Source organism: Erpetoichthys calabaricus, chromosome 2 (assembly GCF_900747795.2).
Source record: "Erpetoichthys calabaricus chromosome 2, fErpCal1.3, whole genome shotgun sequence".
Lineage (NCBI taxonomy): Eukaryota > Metazoa > Chordata > Cladistia > Polypteriformes > Polypteridae > Erpetoichthys > Erpetoichthys calabaricus.
This window is the reverse complement of record NC_041395.2, coordinates 159981434-160006768: the sequence shown is the minus strand read 5'-3', so window position 1 is coordinate 160006768 and position 25335 is coordinate 159981434. Positions and strand designations below refer to the sequence as shown.

The 25335-nt window shown below is 35.8% G+C and overlaps 1 protein-coding gene across 3 annotated transcripts in view; it reads left to right on the top strand.

The window, feature by feature from the left end:
- nck1a (NCK adaptor protein 1a) overlaps window positions 1-25335 on the top strand; it is a 222688-nt gene that overhangs the window by 147959 nt on the left and 49394 nt on the right. For all 3 annotated transcript variants that reach the window (XM_051923043.1, XM_028794699.2, XM_051923042.1), the window contains one exon: window positions 9079-9322. In XM_051923043.1, the coding sequence (XP_051779003.1) occupies window positions 9097-9322 (226 nt within the window). In that variant the 5' untranslated portion in view covers window positions 9079-9096. The remainder of the gene's footprint in view (window positions 1-9078; window positions 9323-25335) is intronic.

The following is a 25335-nucleotide window of genomic DNA, read 5'->3' as shown; positions in this document are numbered from 1 at the left end:
CCATTACCGTGGCAACCAAGAACAACAGTGAAAGCCGATTTCTCATGCCCCGTGGTGCGTATGGATACCGTGCTGGTCCCCTTTTTCTCCACAGTATGGTTCACGGGGATGTCAAAAGTGAGAGGGACCTCATCCATGTTGGTGATGTGGTTGGGCTGGATTTTTTTGTCGGTAATCTTGTTGCTGCAGTAGGTGCGGAAGATGGTCAGCTTTTCTTTGTAATCCGCTGGCAGTTGCTGCGCCACGGTAGTTCGTGCGCGGATGGCGAGATGGCGCCTTTTCATAAAACGAAAGCACCAAGACGGACCTCCTTGAAAGTGCTCGAGCTTCATGTCTTGTGCTATCGTTATTGCCTTCAGTCGAATGGTGACTGTAGAGACGCTTCTCCCGGCTGCTCTTTGTTCAAGAATCCATTGTTCAAGTTGGTCTTCCAACTCTGGCCACCTCGCCTTGTTCCCGCGGAAACTCTTTTTTGTCTTTTTAACTTGGCGCAATTCATTCTCCTGCTTCCTCCACTTCCGAACCATAGATTCATTGATTTTAAATTCTCTCGCTGCTGCTCTATTCCCATTTACAACCGCGTAACTGATAGCCTGTAGTTTGAATTGTGCATCGTAAGCATGTCTCTTCTCTGATGCCATTTTCAGGGTCCTTAGCCAAACAAATGTGGTTTCGCAGTGCACCAGTAGTACAATATACCTACCTGCCGTAGGCGTGGCGGAGGTAAGTGTACGTGGCTTTACGTAATGTTCTGCAATTGGTTTATCGCTACCAGCGTTCATAGTGTACGTATTACTACGTCCCTATGTCGGCAGGAAATGGTCTGACAGTCAATCAAGCAGAGTGCTTACTAAAATGCACAACAACATTTTTACAGATTTTGGAACTCAGTGCACACATAAGGCGCACCGAATTTAAAGGCGCACCGTGGATTTTTGAGAAAATTAAAGGCTTTTAAGTGCGCCTTATAGTGCGCAAAATACTGTAATTAAAAAAAAAAACAAATTAGTATTAGTGGGCTCCTTTCAAAAAAACGTTAGGGGGGCGCAATTAAAACTGTTATGAAAACTCGGGTCGCAAATACTTAAATGTTGAGAAATGCTGTATTAACGTATATGGTATACTCTGTACCAAGGTGTAGTATACAGTCCTGTAATTGCCAACTTTTTTAAAAACAGACAGAACAATCAATAAGTGCTATCCTACAATAAGGGTATTTTCGTTCTAATTTAATCTAATGTAACATTATGCCAGCATATATGCATGTGCATAATTTTCAAACGACTTTCATTGTGATGCCTATATTTCATAGGTGCATTGTTAAGTCAACAGATCAGTATTTCTTAAACAAAAATTAATAGAGAGTGTTACTGATTATTTTAAAGGTTTTTTTTTTTCTTCAGAAAATGACAGTGAAGAGCCAGCAAGTATAGTGGTTAAAATACTTTTTCAGATGATGCAGGACAGATCTAGGCCATTCACATTTGGTTATTCATTGCAGGGAATCCTGCCGAACTTGTTTCAGACCATATCAAATTACGTGACTGGAATTCACTGAGCATGTCAAAATAGGAGACTCAGAGTTTCAAATTCAAAATCAAAGTATCTTGAGCTCTCCCCTTTTCTTGACAGCCAATAATGTGATGTGATGAAACTAGTTCCCTTTTTTTTTTGTTAGACATACAAGCCTCTCTTCTGTTTGTAAGGTCTAAAATACCAATGTTTCTTATTCTTGTAGCTGCATTATATGCATTGTTCTTTCAGGCGAGCACTAATTGTTTGTCAACTGTACTTGCCCCTACGACTTAAGATAAAATCAAACCTGATTGCTGGCTAGTTGGTTTGAGTCACCACAACTGCCATCCGCTTGCTATGATTATGTAAATGGAGTCTGTGACATAGCCTTGGGAGGTAAGAATTCCAACCTTTCCAATCTGCATTGAACATCTAATTAACCTTGTGTGCAGTGAAGTGAACCTTTCATTTAATGAGCCACTGTCTATTTTTAGGTTGCTCAATATCAGTCAAGTAGACCGTTTACTCCAGTTTGAAATTCCTAAATCAATCCAAAGCCTCTAATGGGCAGAGCTCAGAGTAGAGACAGAGATTAAACAGCAATGAGAAACAGTGCTCTTGTTAACCTGGTCTGACAGAAAGCAAGTCTATGGTCATGATAGATGAATTTCTAGGGCTGAATACTCTCAGAAAAACACTTCTGTTCAGCATATAAATATGTTTGTGTGTGTGCTTGCGGGTGTGTGCACAGAGAACACATCTTATATTAAAAATAAACATAGCTTGTTGCAAAAAAATTACCTTTCTGTAAAACCAAACTATAATTTGTTATTCAAAGATACCACTGAGCTAATAATAAAAGCTGCTGCCAGCTGTGTGTGTTGACCTTCACTCTGTTATGATGATACTGCCGCAGTCAACAGAAGGTTGGAAAAAATGGCAGTAAATGTGCATAACGACACTGACACAACTCCAGCAGAACCATTGACAGGGCTGCGTAGCACCCAGCATCTCATTTCATGTCAAAACAAATAACTAATATCAAGAGATATTACAGACATTCTTTTGAGATTCTGGTCTATGTTGACATGATTTGTGCATATTTATTAGCTACATGTTCATTTTCCAAATCTCTCATTTTACCACTACCCAAAGGTGTTCCACTGGGTTCAGAAGAACACTGAACCCATTGACATGTTTATGAAACCAATTTGAGATACTTTTTTCTTTGAGAGGTGTTGCATTATCATACTTGAAGTAGCCATTACAAGATGTGTAAATCGTGGCAATGATACACATGATCAGCATATATACCTATAAAGTTCATTGCATTTATGTAATGATAATAACAGACTCGAGTTAGACTTGAGTCACTATTTTTATGACTTCGGACTTGAAAAAATGAAAAAGATTTGTAATTCAGCTTGGACTGACTACAACTTGGACTGCGAGTTCACCTTGTGAAGACATGACATTTGACCCAAACTCATTTGTACCCTAGTGTTTAAATGAAGGCAGGCATAAAGAGCTGGAATATGCTCTCAAGGAATATCATGTTTAGTTAGAAAGACTACAGTGTTACAAACATGAAAATAATTGCAATGTGCAAAACATGTAGTATTAAAATCACAGATGGAGATGCAACAGCCACAAACTTTGTTCAGCATTTGTGGCTATATAAAGAATGGTTAATTTTGGTTTATGTAATAATTAGCGTTAATGATCTAAGGGCATGTAATAATTTGCTAAATCTCAAGTTAGTAATTGTGAAATGAAAGCCAATTTAACTTTATGGATTCCTGCTATTGATTTATGCTATTTAAATATATTTTGCTTAGCTTTCATCTGGTGCATTTATAAGACTGTATGGCTGATACAGATCAGTAAGTAAGGGAGAGAGACCTTTTCTGAGTATTGTTAAAAATGTACTCAAACTAAAAAGGTTGGCTTTATTAAAAACACGTCAGAGATGTGCATAATCAAACCGAGTAATGTGGCATGACTGCAAATTTAAAAATAACTTGTCAGAAAATAGATTGAGCACCAAAAAAAAAAAATATATATGCACTGTTAGCTGTTAAGGGGATAGGATAAATCAACATCCCATGTCAACGTCTCTCTCTGTCCATATGCAATTCATCTTGTGCCAGGATGCAAAGAGTAGATGTTGGTTAAATTGATTTCTGATTAATCCGCCCTAAACATCTTCATTTTCTTGAACAAATTGCAAAAAATTGAAATTGATAAAAATTTGTCTCCATGAGTGGTACTGCATTCATCAGTAAACCAATAGGAAACACTGAGTATGATCACCGTGTTAATTCTCCTTCCAGTGAACAGTGAGGCAAAAAGGGCTTTTCATATTTTTCTCTGTTAAATTGTTTATTTCATGCTGATCTTGGACACTGCCTTATTCTTTTGGGCTGCCCAAGAAGTCATTAATGACAGAAAAAATGCCTTGACTATATTACATCAAAACCAGCTGAAATGAGGTCAGCTAATGTTGTGGATTATTATATTATATTATATAATCTAGTCAAAGATTATATAGAAAGACAAAGAAAAAACTGATTTAACAAAAATGTATTTCTGAAGAGTATGACGTAAATTAAAAAGAACAGAAATTTTATGTGAGATGAGGATAATGATTTTAATTTCCTTTTGTGGAAGTGGAAGTAATAAATGATAATACACATTTTAAATGTAAAGAGCAATAATTAAAAGTAATAAAGAAAGCATATATAATAGAAATTAATTATCTAAGGCAGTAGATAGTATATATATATATATATATATATATATGAGTAAAGTGATAAATACAACAGAAAACATATATAATGTACAATTGTGCCACACACACAATACTATGGACCATGGGCCTCTTACAGCATAACTTATATTATCCATATCTATTATGTTTTTAATTATATTTCATTCTGGAATTACTTTTTATTTCAACTTCAACTAAGTGTTTCCACATTTTTATTTATAGTATATATATTTATAGTATATATCTCATAATGCTTCCCTTGACACTGTTTTGCTGCTGATATGCCTGGTGGTGATGCAAAAGTGAAAATGACTGTAAAATATGTAAATGAAATCATTTAAGTTTCACGTGCTGAGGTCTTGAATTGATAGCACCAATTTTATCTTTCTGTTTGATCTCAGTGTCTTTTGTTTGGTTTGTTTTTTCTCTCCCTGTCTTTCCATTGCTATTTTATATACTGTAGCTATCTTAATTTATTTACCAAAATGGGGCACTGCAGTACCAAACGTTTCAAGTGCATGAACTGAAGGAAACTGGGTGGGTTCAGGGGGTTTAGGAAGCAGCGCTATTGAAGTAACATTTTCAGCTGTGGATTTTGAAGCTATCTATTACCAAGGTTTGTGTGTGTTTTAGCCAGTTGTTCCCAGATCTATGTTCTTGTTTGAATTGAATTACAGTGGATATAATTGAGCTTTTTTGACAATGATCATAAGAAAAAAAAATCTATTATTTTTACAATTATTAAATACAAAATAATTGATTTCCTACATGCACATCCTTTATAGCAACAATTTGGTTGTGTGGACAGATCTCAAATCAGCTTTGCACATCTGGACACTACAATTTGTCCCTATTCAGAGATCAGGCAGTGTCATTTTAGATTGAGGTGAACAGTTCTATTTAAGTGTGGACACAAATACTCAATTGAGTTGATTCAGTATTATAACGCAATAAAACATGAAAAAGTTCAACAGTGAGATTAATTTTTGTATGCACTGTACATATCATATTTTGCAACACTGTTATGTAGTTAAATGTTCCACTTTTCCTTTCCTTTATTGTTTCATTATCAGAAGTCTATTTTAATCCTGGCTGTTGCTCCCCCAACATCCGGATGTTAGTATTTGGCCATTATATGAAGTACTAACAGGAAGATGCAGGCATTTAAGCCTCATTTGTCAGAAGGGAACTCTGGTGGTAGTGGCTTGGGTCACTGCATCCGCTATGTTTAAGGAAACATACTTGACAGTTCAGTTATGGCTATGGTTATTTCTGCTCAAAAAAGCTGGAAAAACTGTAAACAAGGCAGTCTGTACTCCTCAAAATAGATACGAATAAATGTGTTTATTTGAATTTTTTTCTTGTCATTTCTAATTGAACTGAACAATACCTTTATTATCTTTAGAGTTTAAGTAAATAAAATTTGTATTGCCTGTAAGAACCTGAGTTTGTTTTACTAGCACAAGTTTAACATAGATGTGTTTTAACTTGATAGATGTTTGATTTGTTTTCCAGGCAAACTGTTCAGTTATGAATGATCATTGTTAAATATTTCCACATCAATATTAAAAAATAAATGAATAAAAAAATAACGGTAAAAAAAATGTTCAATTCCAGCTCCGACTCCTCAATGTATGGTACCACCTACTCAGATTCCTATGTTTGTAACTTAAGCCAATATACAATACCAGTCAAAAATATGGGGTCGCCCAGTAATTTTTATGTTCAGCAGCAGTTCCTTCAGTGTCTTAATGGTAAACACCTTTATCTTTTTCTTACTTAAACATTTTTAGATGACAATTAGTTATTTGGGAAATATTTATATTTTTTTTTGTGGCCCTGCTGAAACTTTTTATCCTGTTCACTTGGGTTGCAAGGTACTGGCATTCCTAAAGTTCATATCTGGGTTAAAAAATGGCCAAAAAAAACGCTTTCTCAAAAAACATGTCAGTCTTTCTTTTTTCTAATGAAGGCTGTTCCATATGAGAGAGAAGTTTACGCCTTGAGCAAGTCATTTAACTTCCATGAGCTTCAGTCTTTAAAAAATGAATGTAAACAATTGTACTGTAAGAACAACATGGTGATGCAGGCATTGGCACTGCTACTTCAGAGCTCAAAGGATCTTGGTTCATTAATTTGTCATCCCATTCACTGTATTGAGTACATTCGATCTTTATTTGTGGCACTAAATTGGTCCTGTGCAAGTACGGTATGTGTCTGCAGCATGTAATGAACTATTATTAAATCCAATGTTAATTGTTCCTTGTGTCCAAATATACTCTGGTAAATTTTTCTCCACTGTCCATGTAATGGGAAATGTCTGTTAAAAAAGGTGGATAGTTAAAATAAAATATAGCTTGTATTTACAAAGGTTTTTGTAATAATAGTCACTACAGAAAAGCAATACATAACAAAAATTTGGACGTGAGTGGCAGTAGGCTTTGCGTCCTAAGAACCAAGTTAACTGAACGATTCTGTAACATTTCAGTAATTTATTTACCACTCTGATGTTGATCTTTCTGATCATAAAATAGGTTATTACAATAGGAATTGACAAGAAGAATTTATAATTAATTGCAGAATTACAGTATTTGAGGGTTCATCTAGAATGCCTCTTTCTTTTGAAGAATTTGGCCCAAAAACTAATCTCCACATCATCATCTCTTAGCAGGCCTAAGTTTCGAGTTTGGTATTTTTCCATCCAGCCGTTTTAGCTCTAGGTTGTCCTCAAGAAACTCTGAAACACAGACACACACCCATCATTGAAATATCAATGTTTTCTGTACTAGGGGGCCATAAAACGTCAAGATCCGTCAAAAGCCGGAGATCGCATTTTTTTTTGACGAATCTAAAGCTTTCACTTTCCCACATAGACAATAGGTTATGGCGGGGGAGGGTGCAAAGCAGTAAGGGTTGTTAAACGTTTATGCAACATCTAAAGCCTGATGTGAAAACATAATTTCCCTATTGGACTTGGTAACTGTTTATGTCATCTGCAGCAGTAATGTGTGCATATTTTAATTGATGATTCTCTAACAGCTTTGTAGGAAGTTTGACTAATGTCTCCTTATAGAACTCCATTTGTGGGTTTTTGAATGTGAACTGCTAAGTTTAGATCTTACCGCATAATTAGTAAATGTTTGGAATTTGACTAGGTGTTTCGGTCTTGTCAACCATTCAGTTTTGATTTTCCCCGTTGTGTTTTACTGTGTTGCTGTGTGATCCTGATAAAGGTTATCTTTAAGACAGAATCCCTGACATTTCACTGTACTCTATAATACAACAGCAAATTTAGTGGTTCCTTAATTGATGTTAACTTGTCCAGTTTCTGTTGCAGAAGACAGTGTTTTTTTTTTTTTAAACTATGATGTTACCACCACCAAGCCTTTTTTACAGTTAAACTGGAGTACATATTGGCTAAACATTACCACCTCATCTTGGACAGTAGCCAGTACCTTAATTAGAAGCCATTTCTTGCTGTTAATGAAAGCCGTTACTTCATTTTTTAGCTTCCAAGTGATTACATTCTTCCAGACCAGACATTTCTTAAAGTGTTTTTCTTTTTTCTGAGCGCACAACCAACATGTTTTATGCGGACCAGAACAAATAAATATTTCTCAAACATTCACTTTTTAAATTTTTTTTTGTGTAGATATTGTATAATTTTGTGCACATGATATCAAGTTAATAAGTCATGTGTTAGCTTGTTTTGCATCTCATTATTGTAAACAAGGAAGTCTAATACAATTAAAAATGAAAGTAAAAGGAGATTCTGTTAGCAGCATTAGATACTAATTAAGAAAATGGTTGGAATTAAAATCTGCAGGCATTGTGGCTTTTCAGTATCTGAGGCTTCTCCTCACTAGTAACATGGATACATTTCAAAAGTGTTCATTCCACTAGCATTTTGAAATTGTTTTTCCCCTCTCATTCTTTTAGAAAACAGAGTACCTGAAAAAAACACTAACCAAATGCTATCTATACATAAGATAAATATAGCCTTTAAAGGCTTACAAAACAAGTATCGAGTATTGAAAGCAATGAAAAACATAGGTGGTTTACATTTAAACGTGTTTGCAAGTTTTATGTTAATTGTAGCATACTAGTAAAATAGATTTTTCAGAAAATATACCACAAGAATAATTTCAACTAGTTCCATGGCCACTCCTAGCATAATACACATTGGTTGATGCAGAGAAGTCAGAGAAAGACTACCTCAAAATAAACCTAAGATCACAAAACAAGCTTTCATAAGAAAACTAAAGTCAATCTGTTTCATGTGATCTTCAAGAAAACAAAAGATTATATAAAAATGTCAACTTTTTCAAAATGCTACGTTTTCCCCATTAACACTGCATTGAGAAATCCTGAGTTTTCAAATTTATACGCTTTGTTTTAATTTGGGTGGAGGGTCAAAGTGAATGAAAAGTTAGGCTTTAGAATGTTTATCTGTGTATGTCTGATTTTAATACCTGTGCTCTAAGAAGGTGGTACAGTGTAGACTAGAATAATCAGGAGGCAATAACACATGCCTTTAAAGCTTAATTTTACATGCCACGTTGTTCAGTCAATTTCTTAATTATTTAACCAAACATAAATACCACCACTCCAATACCTTTCCCTTTTAGAACATGTGGAAATATAACATGCATGAACTGTTTTTCTCTATAGCTTAATACTATACATATTCATAGGGACAAGTTGGTTGACTTTTTATAAGGTAGTTGATATATGCCTAATGTTGTACATGTAATGACTGTCTTACTGACATAGTTGCCTTTCTTGTCCATTAGTGCTAAGACTAGACGAAGATGACGGAAGAGGTGATTGTCATCGCCAAGTTTGATTATGTGGCACAGCAGGACCAGGAGCTGGACATCAAGAAGAATGAAAGACTGTGGCTACTGGATGACTCTAAGTCCTGGTGGCGTGTGCGAAACTCAACCAATAAAACAGGCTTTGTGCCATCTAATTACGTGGAACGCAAAAACAGTGCAAGAAAAGCCTCCATTGTTAAGAATTTAAAGGATACCTTAGGTAAGATGTTTAGATATTATATCTATAATATTACACTGTGTGTGTGTGTGTGTGTGTGTGTATGTATATATATATATATATGTATGTATGTGTGTATGTATATATTATATATTATTTATATATATATATATATATATATATATATATATATGTGTGTATATATGTATGTGTGTGTGTGTATGCAAATGAATAAATATTTAGAGTATACTTTATCAGTGAAATTGGCTTTTCAGTATAACTTGTTTTTTTTTTTTTATAATTTAAATATCTGTTGCTTGTTTTTAGTGATGACTTTAGTGTCATGATTTATGGAGAATGGAGATAACAAAGTTCCTATGTAAGTAGGCTTCAAACGGGACCAACAGTGAACAATAGCAAACAATGTCAAAACGTCCATGGGGGGCAAAAATCTTCATATATTTGTGCTGCATAAACTATATGTCAGATATCCCCTCATATTCTCTTAACATCCTAATCATTTATTTTTGCAAAAATATTGTTAAATGAACCACTTTTGGAAAATCCTTTTGTGAATGGTTGGAGAGCATATTTAGGCAGAATTCAGCTTTTGAATTGAAGGCCGAGCTCTCTCCTTATTAAATGGTTGTTAAGCCACAATTGCAGTATTTATGGGTTTTTCTAGAGCCTTTTGTAAAACTACACCATTGACCTCCTACTTGTTGAAGCACATTGGGTATGCACAAACAAGAGACATGCTTTCCACTTGATGATAATCTCATTCATTCACTTGCAACTTTTAATCTGTAATTATTCTCCTCACTAAGATTATACTTTTCAGTGTTGATAAGACATGAAGCAACATAGTAGCCAAAGAATTAAATGTAACTGGACATGACTTTTGACAAATGAATGAGGGTGAGGTAAGTCTTCATAAGCTATTTCTTGTGTGAGTACACTTCCACATCATTCATGGGATGATTTTTTGGAAGAGGTTTATTTAATGATATTATGTGTTTGTGATGTTGAAAGCATACAATTTGGTATCTGACACATGGATCATATGACACAATTAAATTGAGATGTTTATGGACATTTTATTTGTTGTTTATTATTGATTTCCATTGAGGCTAGTTGTGTTAGAAACTCCATTGTCTCTGTTCTCCATTAAAAATATGAAATAAAAATTTTCTCTGCCATCGCTACAAAGAACCCTTGGCATGTAACAAATAATAATAATTGCTTATCTTTTGGCTAGAAAATTCTTTTAAGAGAGCACCTCAGATTGTAGGCTGCCATACCTTTGTGTGGATAGTTGCCTTTGGTTAAATTCTAAACAGAGCAATTAATTTAAAATAAAGTAAAATAGTAATTTCCCCTTAAATTTAGTTTGCAAAGTTTCCCCATTCTATAATTTGATGCTTCATTGCAACACTTTTTGGTATTTTTTTCTTTTCTTTAAAAGGCCATTAAAACACTGCATAGTATGACTAATATATTTTTCATGCATTAAGTTCCTTATAAAGTACATGTATGACTTTTCACTGACATTGCAGAATATGCAGTAAGAGGTGGGACATTTATGGACAATATTATTTGAAAATGCAATTTGCATGATCACATTTTTAACATACTCTAGGTACTGTATGTTGACATTTCATTGAGTACAAACAACAGAATTTACATATAACAGAAATGTATTTTTGCTTATAAATACAATGCATAAATAATAAATAACATTCCCAATACAGTGTGATCACTTCTTGACTCATGATGGCAATTTTCTTGTGTATTTTTAATCTGAGGAGTTTGATATAATTAACAGTTCCAAATCTGTACTTGGCATCATCATGTATTCTTGAATCTTACTTGTAATTGTAAGCCATACACGGGGGAAAAAATATATATATCTCCAGTTTTAATAAATGTACTTTAGCTAACTTTCAGGAAGTGAACACTATGGCACATTTTATACTGGTTAGTCCTTCAGGGCCTTTAATGCTCGTGCCATTACTTTTCCATACACTTACGAGGCAAGCCTTTAGCATGGTCCGTCCACATTGGCTGTGTAAGGGAGGTGTTCAAGTAAAAAGGAAGCTGTTTTTTTTTAGTTTAGACTACTTACTTTGCAGGGGACCCCTGAACATTAGTATCTGTAAGAAAAGTCATGCCTCGTATTTTTGTTTTGTTTAGTATTATGCCACTGAATTAGAATAGATTTAGAATTTTGAAATCATTACCTCCAAAATTTCACAGAAATTTCCTGAATATTATAAGCTTCTGGGGCATTTTTAGATTTGGTTGTTTTTTCCTTTTTTATCTATTTAATGTTCAGGTCGTCTTACCCTTTTGAGATTCTTATGTTAAGGTGAATTGCAAGAGACAGCAGATATGAGTGTTTTATACATCCAAAGCAGCAAATATGTGGCCTCAGTAGTGCCTGAAGAAGTGTCTCATTGTCTAGCAAGGGAGTAACATCTAAGCAGTAGTATGTTGCAGTGTGACTGTTAATATATTTGGCATTCTGCTGAAGGAAATAAGGCATAAGTTGTGTTGTACTTGTTATGTGTGTAGCTAATGTGTTTTTTCATTCTCTGGGACCATCTTTTTTGCATCTGACATCATGATTGTTTCTGTGTTCATGATGGTTGTCGGGGTGTACATGATTTTTAGTTAAAGGATACATAATAAAATTGGAAAATTACCTCTTATTACTGTATTTGACCCCATGCAAATTTTGGTTCTTTAAAACTGAAGACCACATTGAACTGACACAATTTTTTACTCCATATGCAACAGAGAACCAATTTAAGGAGCATTCCAGAAAAAACCTAGAACTGTGAAAATTTGTTTTTGCTAAGTGCACTGCTTCAAAAGGAGACTATTTTGAATGTGACCACAGTTGTTTTTATTTAACCCATTAATTACAGCTTTTATGGAGATATTCATGGAACTTAATGGCAGCTGGCATAGTGAGCATTCTAAGAAGAATTTACAGTAAGAATTGGCAATATAATAAAACTGTATAAGTGTGCATCTTTTTTACATTCTGCTATAAAGAACAATTAATAGAACTCACTAAGAATTTTATATTTTGTAGAATTTTTTCTAGACTTATGTTATATACCTCATACTGAGTACCATCACAGACCTTTATAACAGAACTTTATGAAGCATCTCTTTTTGAAGGTATTTTTAGTAAGCAGTTTGCACTGTGGTATGTGCTTTCTTAAGCAAACATTTGCTTCACACTAAAAAAGCATGTAAAGTGAAAAAGGAAATTATCTGTGTCATAAATGAGAATAAAACAGAAGTTTTAAAAATATGCATAGCAGTTCTCACATGCACAAAGTGTTTAGCAGACTACTCTGCACAAGGGGTATTTTTTGGTCTTGCTCTTGCATTTGAATCTTGCATCATAATATTTTTCCAGATACCAGCAGCATAATATGCATTGTCAATGAAACTATAGTGCTTCAAGGTTGAAAGTAAATATTACCATTTCTCCAGCCGTTACATTTAATTACAAACTGTATAAAATCTGACATTAGTTTTATCAGTAATCTTAAAACAAATCCTAGATTTATTCTGTATTTATGCAGAGTTTAGTGGCGCCAAGGCCTGTACCAGGTTTAAACTCTGTGTATAAAAAAAAAAAAAAAAAAATTTACTGGTTTTAAATACATATTTTAGTGACACATTAAAGATTTCATAGTCTGTCACACAGACATCTTGCTAAACAGAGAATACAGCAGGACATCAAATATCTGAACTAATTGGGAACACTTTTTTTGACAATATATGCATTGTTTCTCAGATGGTTAAGGAAATACACAGCTTATGTGTGTGTTTTAAATCTGAACATTTATAGTATTTTCTATGATTTAAGGAGATTGCATACTGTGTACTTTGAGGACATACAAAAAATGATTAAGACATAGTTAGGTTCCCCCAAAACCTTGGCTGTGTAGCATAGCATAACTGTATGAATTTTCAAGTTGTTTTTGAAGATGAGCAGTGTACGGCTGACTGATAGGTATAACTCCTGTCACAGTGAAGTTTTCATCTGTTGTAATATGTCTGCAAAGTTTTTTGGTTGATTTATTGACAGGCGTAAAAAATACAATTTTGAAAAATCTTTCAAAATTTTAAGTGCATAGTATTTTATAGACACCAAAATGAAAATGGAGAGCCTATCAATGATATGAACCAGGTAATGAGTGTTTTTAATTCTAAGAGATTCTATCATACTGCAACTGGCGTTGGGTTTTTTGAGTTTGTCTATGTAACTAAGAAAGAAAAATAAGAACGCACTAATCAGGCTGTACTCTCCTCTACATATTAACATTATCTCTCTCTAATTTCCTGCCACATTTTTGTAGAGGAAATAGTGGCTATGTTGAGTAGCGGATGACTGTGGTTTTTGAGTGCTGTCACTTATGTCCAGTTTCAACAGCACATTTGTTAGATTCTTGGTATGTGGAGCTGAACACATCTCTTACCCAGAAGTAAGCCAAAAAGTGAGATTTGCCAAGATTCTGAAGACGTGTTGTTGTAATTCATCTGACAATTTACAGGTAGTTACTCTGGAAGAGAATGTGTATATACTCTATACTACAGTCTTTGTTTTTATTTTTACTTTAGCCTTTGGACCTTCATAATTAGAATGAAGGAAGAGAAGGAACAGATAAGTCATTATCTCTTATACTATTACTTTAAATATTTCTATTTTCTTTTTGGCTACAAAAATATCAAAACAGAGTTAGCTTGTTTTGTGAGATCAGATGAATTATGTTTAAATATTAATTTAAATATCTCCTTGGAATTAATGCTTTGAAATCGGAAAGCCTGGAATGACTGTGCAGAAAGTAATTTCTGAAGATTAGAGAAATTAAATATTAATATATAGATGATGGGAATGAGTATATGGTGGCGTTGTTAGATGGTGTTATAGATGAGCAGAGAGAAAGAAAGAGGGAGAAAGATTTTAGCCTCTTGAATGTAAGAATCCATTTATTTTCTTTGCAAAGCAAGAAAAGCTTTTATTGTTAAATGTTGCTGAACTATGTGTAAATTTTAAAAACAGTTAATTTGCATAGAAAGAAAAGCTAGTGCATCAACAAAATAGAGAGCAAAGATGGATTTGAGTGAGGAAAATCTAAAGTAAAATATAATGGTCAAAAAGATTAGTTAACAACATCATTTATATAGCACATTTTCATACAAACAGTGTAGCTCAAAGTGCTTTACAAGAAGAAATATTATAGTATTATAATGTATAAGGTGTTCAGCATAGATTTGTTTGAGGAGATGGGAAGAGCTTAAAAAGAAGTTGCTAAGTGAAGGAGTAGCTTTGCCAAGAACACTCCCCTGAGATTATTCAGAGTGCAGAGACTCCAGTGCCCATCACTGCACAATTAGTAAACTTTCCTTATCTGAGATTGAGCTATGCAAATAGCAGGTAGCTCACAGTGTGTTCTCAAACTATGTATACTGATCCCACAGTTGATGTTAGGTGTTTTGGGTATTATGTGACAAGTGAACCTCATATAATTGCACAAGTGAATGGGGGATGTGTCAAAGTATGTTGCAGTAAGATATTCTGCTGCTGAAAAGTAGGCTACTACAGTGAAGTGCTTTGTTGCATATGTTTCCCCCTCCCTCAGTGTATGTATCCACTTGCATTGTTAGTCATGATTGGTATCTGATGTTAAAGATGGAAAAACTTGGTGTATGTGAATGAAAAAAATTGGTAGTGATAGATGAGGGATATAATTGTCCACACAGATAACATTCAAAACACAAAAGCAGCAGTCATTTGTCAGCTTGCTACCAACACTGTTAAAACTGATGCCTGCTATAAAACCTCCTGCCTTTTTATGTTGGTAGAGCATGATTCCACTTCTTCTGGGAAGCCCATCTGCAGAGAATTGTCCATTTTGGAAAGTAGTGTGTGATGCACTAAATGCTTGTTGATGCCCAATGGTGGTTAAATTGTTAGTAAAAGATAGTAGTGGTTTTATACATTTTTGTTTACAGTACAAACACAGTAAAAGTGGCTATTGTGTAATTTTGATGACAATAAAAACATTATTTGGTCTGCTATGTTTTGATGTAGTAGAAGCATTTTTTAAGAAGGAAGGAAAGACAAGTGTAGGTTAATTTTTAAATCATCTGAAGTTTTGGGTTACAGTAAGCCTATAGTTATAAATTGGGTAAAAAAAGCTGTGGTTAAAATGTGTTTGTGAGGTGTCTAGACTGGAGGCATGCAAGTAATGTACTGCTCGTTGCAGCATTTAAGGCTTTTCTTAATCTTCTAACTGAATTGTTGTAATCAAATATATTTTGTGATGATATTTATACTGTGCTTTTATTTGTCAAAAAGCCTGAGAGGTAATTAATCTTTTTGAAAAATCATTTTTCTCCTCCACTTGTCTTAAAATTAGTTTGAGTCTTGATTTGTTTCAGCTCTGAAAACTATTGAATATCTCCTATGTAATAGCTTAATGATATTACTATGTATCCTATCAGAAGAAAGAGTGTCTAAACCTAACCCAATCAGTCCCTCCCTCTTACCACCAATTCATGATAGTGTAGCAGTTTGCAACAGTCACGTTTTCAGATAGTTCTGAATTGTTTATTTATAATTATTACTTCTGAACTGTTTGTTTATAATTATTTACATTTTAGATAGGATATACTTTTTAATTTGACCCCAAGAATGATTTAAAATAAGCAGAGTGGTTGTAAATACTCACAATTTTCCTTCTTATCTCTAGGTGTCTAGAACAAATTTTTTTAAAGTATATACATATGTTGGGGAAAAACTAAATTTTACTCGTGGTATATATATCAGTGCAATGTCAGTACAGCAGATATTACTGTTTCTTAAAAGAAAAAAGTATTATTCTTTAATTATCCAGACTTCCTCTAGTACAGTGTAGTTTTATCAGATTCACTCTCTAGAATTTTCATTAGACTTCATTCATCTGCACACAATGAAATGAATCCTTTTATTCCTGAGCTTGAGGCAAACCGACAAAATACATTCTAATCCTATAACTATGTACTAACTCTTCAATGTTTTTTAGGCCATGAGAAATATTCTTTTTTCCATTAAAGAATTTTTCTTTCAAATTAACCTCATTTCATATTTTTAAGTAATTGTTTTGTATGAAAAGTTAGGTTAATTTGCAAAAATCTTATTGAACTACATAGTCTTATCACTTGAGGATGGAGTTCATTACATTTTGTAGCCATATTGCTATCAATTTTATAGCCTTAGATCTGTCTTAATAGCAAAATACACAGTTATGTAACACCTTTCTGGCATCATGTCGCAACATAAAGTTGCCAAGATGAAGGGACCATGTTCTGAATCATCTTCTTTAGTGTTTTTTCATATTTGTTCATGCTAGGTACAGACCTACTTAGCCAAATAAAAATTTAGTTTAACTGTCATCAGATAGCCTTTACTCACTGACCTGTTTTAAAATATATATATTTTTTTTATTCCTTTTCCCCCATGTCTCACTTTATCTTTTTTGTCTACATCTTTGTGTTGCTTTTATCCCCTTTTCCCCTCTGAAGAGGTGCATTTAGTGATTAGGTGTTAGGCGTTGCTGTCTCCTGATGGTTCTATTAGCTGTACCATTTGCCTGTGAATGCTCCACTTCTCCTTGTTCAGGACTTGACTACTGCAGACTATATACTCTGTATTTCATGTGAGCCTTTTGTCAAGGTAAGGAAGACTTAAGGCTGACCCTGGAAAGAGAGAACTCAGCAGATCCAAAAGAATCCCTTAACAGCACACACCAAACAAAATGCATTATCGTAATGGTGCCAAATATTTAAGAATGCAGGCAATCCTGTACTGGAGTCAGTTGCCTTTACAATTGCTTTCTTATTTGTTTAAGTACTTAGTATAGGATTCTAGTCTACCTCTGCCTAGTGCCAGTTTTTTCTTTCCTCAGAGATGCACATCATGAAAAGTACTATAGAAAGCTGAAAATAGTGCCCAGGATTTAGTTTAAGGTGTTTGATCTGTGCTTCTTCTACCGGTTAAACTTTCCCTGTTGGCAACGTGGCTTGTGCCTGAAACACAGAATCCTCGCTGACTCATGAGCTAAAGAGGTTGGTACATAATGCAGAAAGAAAGACAACACTTTTCCTTGTTGCGTGCGTGCGTGTGTGTGTGTGTGCGTGCGTGCGTGCATACGTAAAAGGCCAATAAATTAAATTCTTTGTTAACCCACCTATGCTCATTGGAATTAAAAAATAAATTGATTAAAAACAAAAAGCTAACCACCTTATTCAGAGAACATAATAGACTTAGGGCAAGCATTTCTCATAAACAATTGCTTCAATTTTAACCTAGCTGTTTTAGTGTTCATGTGCTTGGTAGACTGAACTGAATATCCAGGGCCAATATTTTTATCTCGTTTTCTTTCTGCTAAGTTCAGATACTCTCAAAAGTGTTTGTCCTCTAATAGAAATGTTTTTAAGTTTTGTAGTAACGCAATTAATTATCAGAGAATTTAAGAGACACAACAGTAAAACTAAACACAAATACATTTGTTATACCATTTACTGAAATAAAACATTTGGCCTTACTAGTGCAGCCAAGTTGTCTATCTTTATCACTGATATAGTGCATCTCCCATAGCTGGCCCTTCAGATTGGGAAAGCGTGGTGATTACATGGAATTAACTCTGAAGAATATGGTGGATGTGTGATCTCTATGAACTGACACATTTTGCGGAACATACTTTGCAAGTCATGCAATGTGACCAGGAGCATTATCATAAAGCAGAAGCATAAAGTTTGGCAGTTTTCCTTACTAGTAAGTTCAAATGCTGCAGATGCCAAAGACATTCAGTATATTACTGACCTGTTTTGTGATCCTTTACAGGCATTTAATTAACACTAAAAATCCCTTAAACCTAAAAAAAAAAAAAAACAACTCTTAATCCCGGGCCACCTTAAATTCCTTCGCACCTCTCCATCAGCTTGTTGATCAGCACAAACAGCAAGCAGCCTGCTATCCCATTCCCCCCCACCCCTTGACGGAGCTCAACTATGGCAAGAAGTTCCCCTAGTTCAAGGTTCTTTATCTGTATGTGAGGTGCCTGAAGTTGTATAGGGTAAATAACAAATGCATTTCATGTGTGTTCTGTGTCTACAAAGATCTGGGTAAGTGTAGGATGAAAGGAAATGCGAGGCAAGAAATGCTGAACACATACCTAAAGAAGAAACTTTTTCCATGTTATAGTAATAATGACGTGAAGTGTATAATGTGTGAAGATTTTAGTCCAAATATCAAATAAACATGTGCTTTTTAACCAAAGTTAAAAAAAAAAAAAAAAAAAAATCATTCAGTTTACATGTTGCTGTCAGTCAGTTACAAACTGAATTTAGTACACAATTCTTTGTAATTCTAAATTTTCTTAATATATTCCATGTAAAACATACATTTTGCAAGCTGATAGTAAACTGCTCCAGACAATAATCTTCAGAATATAGTGCTGCTGTGACTCTCTTGTCAGTTTCTGCCAATTATATAAAACCAGTAATGGCGCACTACACAATAGCATGCAGTGAATACACTTGGCTTGAGCATTCGTAGTTTTCATGATCTTTCTATGTACATTTGGCATTCGTTTGCTCAGAGGTTGATGCGTTTGCTGCTTCCAGAGCAGCTCTTCTTTTCTCCACCCTAGCGGCCTGCTGCTTCTCTTCTTTCGTTAGCATCTTTTCACGTTAAAACTGATTAAGTCAGTTTTTGTATTGCAATTAGTTAGTATGTTTTCCTTAATTTTTGACTTAAGCTGGCACTGAAGTCTTCAATCTGCCTCAAGAATAATTTAAGATGTGAAGATGTAGGGGAAGTGACGGCGAAGGTTGGTAGGGAGTGAGAACTGTGCCTGTACTCATGTGCTGCCCTGCTGGCCATTGCTGAGAGTTGATTTTACAATTAAATAAAAATAAAAAGAGGAATAACCTTGGAGGTCAATCATAACCCCAAAAGCAGATAGTAGATGTCACGTAGTATATGTGTACCAAATTTTAGGTCAGTAGTTCAAATAGTTTGCGACATACAGGTGATTTAAAATCCAGGACAGACAAAAGGACAGCAACAGTAGAATATTATTTAAGATAGTTGATATGAATGCTTTCCCATACAGTAATCCCTCACTACTTCGCGGTTCACTTTTTGCGGATTCACGACTTCACGGGTTTTTAAATACAAGTGATTGCCCGCCTATCGCGGAAGTTATGTTCCAGACCCATCAGCAACAGGAGAAAATCCGCGATATAGAAAGACCATATAAATAAACATTTTTATAGTTTAAGCCTTAAAATACCCATCCCACATGCTTTAAACACATGTAAACTTAAAAAACACACTTTAACACATATGATATGTGGATGTCGGGCTAAGGATATGAATAACATCTCACTATTATAAAACATTTTAACTTCACGCAAGACAAGACAGACAGGAAAATAGGTGCTGTGCAGGCTTTTAAATTATTGACACGCAGAGCGACAAGCAGCACAAAGCCAGCACAAAGTCCACTTCTCCTTAGCATTCATTCAGCTCCCCACCCCCTTGACAATGCGAATTTGCAGGAGCATACTGCGCCTCCGGGGAGGGGGGTTTGAGCAAACCTGCGTTCTGCCCTCACACACCCCCAATCCTCCTCCTCCTTCCGAACGCGCAGAGCGACAAGCAGGCATTTTGGCAGAAGCAGCACAAAGTCCATTTCTACTCAGCGCGAGTTCAGCTGCCCACCTTCACAAAGCGAGTGCAGACACATCGACGTCTGATCGCTGCGTGCAGTGTTGGTCTGCGGTGTTTAAGAATGTAGAAAGTGTTTAAGAGCATAGGAAGTGTTTATAAGAGTGTGGGAAAGGTTAACAAGAGAGTGAGAAAGGTTTATAAGAGTGTGGGAAGGGTTTATAAAGCCTTAAAATATGTATAAATAATAAAATAAATATAGGTCGCTACTTTGCAGATTTTCACCTATCGTGGGGGGCTCTGGAACGTAACCCCCGCGATAGGTGAGGGATGACTGTACACTAATAGGAGACACTTTTTGTGCACAGTTTCCCTCCAAGAATATATATAGTCCATTTATGTTGGTGGCATTTATACATATTAATATACATTTAGTATGCCAGACTTGAGAAGGAGCCAATATTTCTCATTATAGCTGTGTTATCACATATATTTAGTCATGTGCAGGCTTCAGCACTTTTCAGTGAAGTTTCTGGGGGTTTATTTTAATATGCCTAACTACTGTATATACTTACATATAAGTCAGGTCTTGAAATCTGAAAAATCGATCATAAAATCAGACCCCAACTAATACGCCAGTTCAAAAATGTGACACTTGATTTTTTTTTTTACATCTTCTTGCCTCCTGTAATCTCGCATCAGTTTCTCAGACACATCAAATTTTGTTACAGAAGCGCAGTTACCGATTTCTTTTGCTACTTCAACAATGTTTAATTTAAAACCAGCTACATATTTTCTTCTGGTCGAACTCTCCATCATAGATAAGGGATGCTCTTATAATAAAGGTGTATGAGGATGTGAGATACAAAAGACACAAATCAGTGCAAACATTGCTTCGGAATAGTTCGGGTATTACCATGTGGACACGTAGGCCCAAGAGAGAGAGAGAGGTTAGGAGCACACACTGATACAGCGCATTGCCGCACCCACATAGAAAAAAAAGACAGTGTACTCTGGTTACTCTCTCAGGTGGGCGTTAGCATATCATAATCCCTTGTAACAATAGCTTTCGACTTATACGACCGACATTATAAAATACCAGAAATTATACTGTAAAATCAAGTCCTGACTAATCTGCGAGTATTTAATAATTAATATTAATAATTAATATTTTAATATTACTAATATTTTAATTAATATTAGTAATTAATATTTTTATGCAGAATTTGTAGTGCTCCCTATTGAGGTAGAAAGGGCAAGCATTTTGAAGTTAACAGATCTTTCATAAATAGATATTATTTTGCCCTTATTAATAAGAGGACAGAGTCAGTGAATATGGAAAATCTCTTGGTGTATTGTATTCAATGTTTAAATTCCTAACCTTAAGCGAATAATGATCATAGAAACTGAAAGGACACACGCACAGATTTACCCTGTGTTTTTAATTATATTCCTTTGTCCTCCATTGTCTGCCATAAGGGAATTTACCACATAGCAGAGTGGTTTGCGAGTGTGTTTTTGGCAATGTATGCAAGCTTCAAGATAAAGATACAGTGGAACCTCGGTTCACGAACGTCTCGGTACACGTACAAATCGGTTTACGACCAAAAAGTTCGCCAAACTTTTGCCTCGGTTCACGACCACACACTCGGTATACGAACAAGCCAGGTTCCCTTTCAGTTTGTACATGTTCAGTCTCTCCCTGTGCATTTCCTGTGCAGCGAGCAAGAGAGAGAGTGCGAGAGCGCGTGACACACACACGCACACACACAGGAGAGAGAGAGAGAGAGTGCTGTGCACACACAGGCAGCACGAGAGAGACAGACGCAGAGAGAGGCGTACACACACACACACTGCAGGCTCGCAAAAGAGAGAGAGCGAGGGAGGGCCGCATAAGGTAGAGAAGGCTTGTTTTTGTTTTCAGTTCTGTTTACAGTGATCGGTTCATAGCCTGCATTGTTGCAATGTTACTTTTCTTGGTGGTTTATTAAATTACGGATTTTTCAAATGTTCATTTTTTCCCCTATGCTTAAAACTCATTAAAAAAAAAAAAGTGTTTTTAGCGAGCGGATCCTAGCACTATAGCGCGAACTATTGCAGTGTTAGTTTTCTCTGTTGTTCAAGGTTTTCTCAGTGTTATTCAGTGTTTTTACATTTAGTTTACTATTACGCTGTGCATTCTATGGTATAATTAACTATATTTGTGCTTAAAAATTAAAAATATACATATATTTACATACAGTTCGTACGGTCTGGAACGGATTAATTGTATTTACATACAATCCTGTGTGGGAAATTGCTTCGGTTCACAGCCAAATCGGTTTACGACCAGAGTTTTGGAACGAATTATGGTCGTGAACCAAGGTTCCACTGTATCTGCTGTACTTGGTTACACATCTCTGATAAGCACCTCACAAACATACAGTGCATCCAGAAAGTATTCACAGTGCATCACTTTTTCCACATTTTGTTATGTTACAGCCTTATTCCAAAATAAATTAAATTCATTTTTTTTCCTCAGAATTCTACACACAACACCCCATAATGACAATGTGAAATAAGTTTACTTGAGGATTTTGCAAATTTATTAAAAATAAAAAAACTTGAGAAATCACATGTACATAAGTATTCACAGCCTTTGCTCAATGCTTTGTTGATGCACCTTTGGCAGCAATTACAACCTCAAGCCTTTTTGAATATGATGCCACAAGCTTGGCACACCTATCCTTGGCCAGTTTCGCCCATTCCTCTTTGCAGCACCTCTCAAGCTCCATCAGGTTGGTTTGAGAAATAATAATAATAATTCATTACATTTATATAGCGTTTTTCTCAATACTGGGAAGCGTCGGTGCACAGCCATTTTAAGATCTCTCCAGAGATGTTCAATCGGATTCAAGTCTGGGCTCTGGCTGGGCCACTCTAGGACATTCACAGAGTTGTCCTGAAGCCACTCCTTTGATATCTTGGCTGTGTGCTTATGGTCATTGTCCTGCTGAAAGATGAACCATCACCCCAGTCTGAGGTCAAGAGCGCTCTGGAGCAGGTTTTCATCCAGGATGTCTCTGTACATTCCTGCAGTCATCTTTTCCCTTATCCTGACTAGTCTTCCAGTTCCTTCTGCTGAAAAATATCCCCACAGCCTGATGTTGCCACCACAATGCTTCTCTGTAGGGATGGTATTGGCCTGGTGATGAGCGATGCCTGGTTTCCTCCAAACGTGATGCCTGGCATTCACATCAAAGAGTTCAATCTTTGTCTCATCAGACCAGAGAATTTTCTTTCTCATGGTCTGAGAGTCCTTCAGGTGCCTTTTGGCAAACTCCAGGTGGGCTGCCATGTGCCTTTTACTAAGGAGTGGCTTCCATCTGGCCACTCTACCATACAGGCCTGATTGGTAGATTGCTGCAGAGATGGTTGTCCTTCTGGAAGGTTCTCCTTTCTCCACAGAGGACCTCTGGAGCTCTGACAGAGTGACCATCGGGTTCTTGGTCACCTTCCTGACTAAGGCCTTTCTCCCCCGATGGCCGGGCCAGCTCTAGGAAGAGTCCTGGTGGTTTCGAACTTCCATTTACGGATGATGGAGGCCACTGTGCTCATTGGGACCTTCCAAGTAAATTTGCAAAAATCTCAAGTAAACTTTTTTCACGTTGTCATTATGGGGTGTTGTGTATAGAATTCTGAGGGGAAAAATGAATTTAATCCATTTTGGAATAAGGCTGTAACATAACAAAATGTGGAAAAAGTGATGCGCTGTGAATACTTTCCAGATGCACTGTATATGGCATAAGAACTTGTTCCTGCATTTTTTGCTTTTGGTGTGTTAATTTTAGTTCTATTTATACAAAATATCCCTTCTGTACAGTTGAAAGATCAGCTTGACTTAAATGTACTACACAGAGATCTCAACATTCAAGTTTATATTGTTGCATTGGTTAGTCCTGTTGGTAAAATATGGAAAAAAAAACATAAAAAAATTCAGATTGCTCTTGCCCATGTACATGTGTAAAGGAAAGAAGGTGACTATATAAAATTGATTTTTATCAGAAGTATTCCCTTAAATGTGTGAACAAATATAAGGCACATGGTTCTTATTCTGCCTTGTTAAATTAATGAAGCCTTCTTTGTCATTCAGTAGATTTTTATAAGGCTACTTTTTGTCTCTATTGTGTTGATGTTTAAATCCGTTAATCTCTGGAGGTTCTCCATGCATAGGAGGTTTTCATTGCAAAGTAGTAAAATTGTAAGTGTTCAGTACACTCTGAATTAAAAAGAACAGTGTCACCTGAGCAAGAATGTAACATATTCACAGTTTGGACATTTGTGGAAATAATTCATATTACTTAATGCAGTATAAGGCAGTGAGGGTTGAAGCCTGTGTTTGGCACAAGGCAGGAACCAAATCTGGGTTAGTTTATCACAGGGCACTAAAACAAGGCCGTATCAGACCAGGCTAATTTAGGCTGCCCAATTCACTAGTACATACTCTTTTAAGATGTGACAAAACATAACAGCTGAGCACAGAGAGAACATGCCTGCTCTACACAGATAGTATCAAACCTGTGACTTGAACACAGTCACCTAGACCTATAAAACCTGTGTGCTAGTCATTGCACACCACCTCTTTTCCATTGTATACAGTGGAACCTTGGTTCACGAACGCCTCGGTACACGTACAACTCGGTTTACAACCAAAAAGTTCGCCAAATTTTTGCCTTGGTTCACGACCATACACTCGGTATACGAACAAGCCAGTTTCCCTTTCGGTTTGTGCGCGCTGATGATTTCCGCACGTGTTGCATTGTTCTCTGTCAGATGTGCGTGCGTGCGTGCTTTCGCTGTGAACTCTTTGTGCTCTAGTTCATTTCCCTTCCAGTTCGTACACGCCGATTACTGTATTTAAGCACGTGTTCAGCCTCTCCCTGTTCATTGTTCTCAGTCAGACGTGCGTGTTTTACCTGTGAACTCTTTGTGCTCTACAGTATTTCGTGTGCTTTTGCAGTTAACCATGGCTTCTAAGCAAGTGAAGAGTGGTGAGAAGAAAGTTTTGCAGAAAATTGAAATCGAAGTAAAGAAAGAAATTATTGAAAAGTATGAGCATGTCGTTTGTGTTACTGATCTTGCCGCCGAGTACAAGAAGTCAAAACCTACGATTTCGACTATTCTAAAGCAGAAAGAATCTATTAAAGCAGCTGATGTTGCAAAAGGAGTTACAGTGTTAACCAAGCAGAGGCCTCAAGTGCTGGAAGAGGTGGAAAAACTGTTTACCAATTTACTCATTTACCAATTTGAGAACTCTCGTGCTTTCAAACAGCAC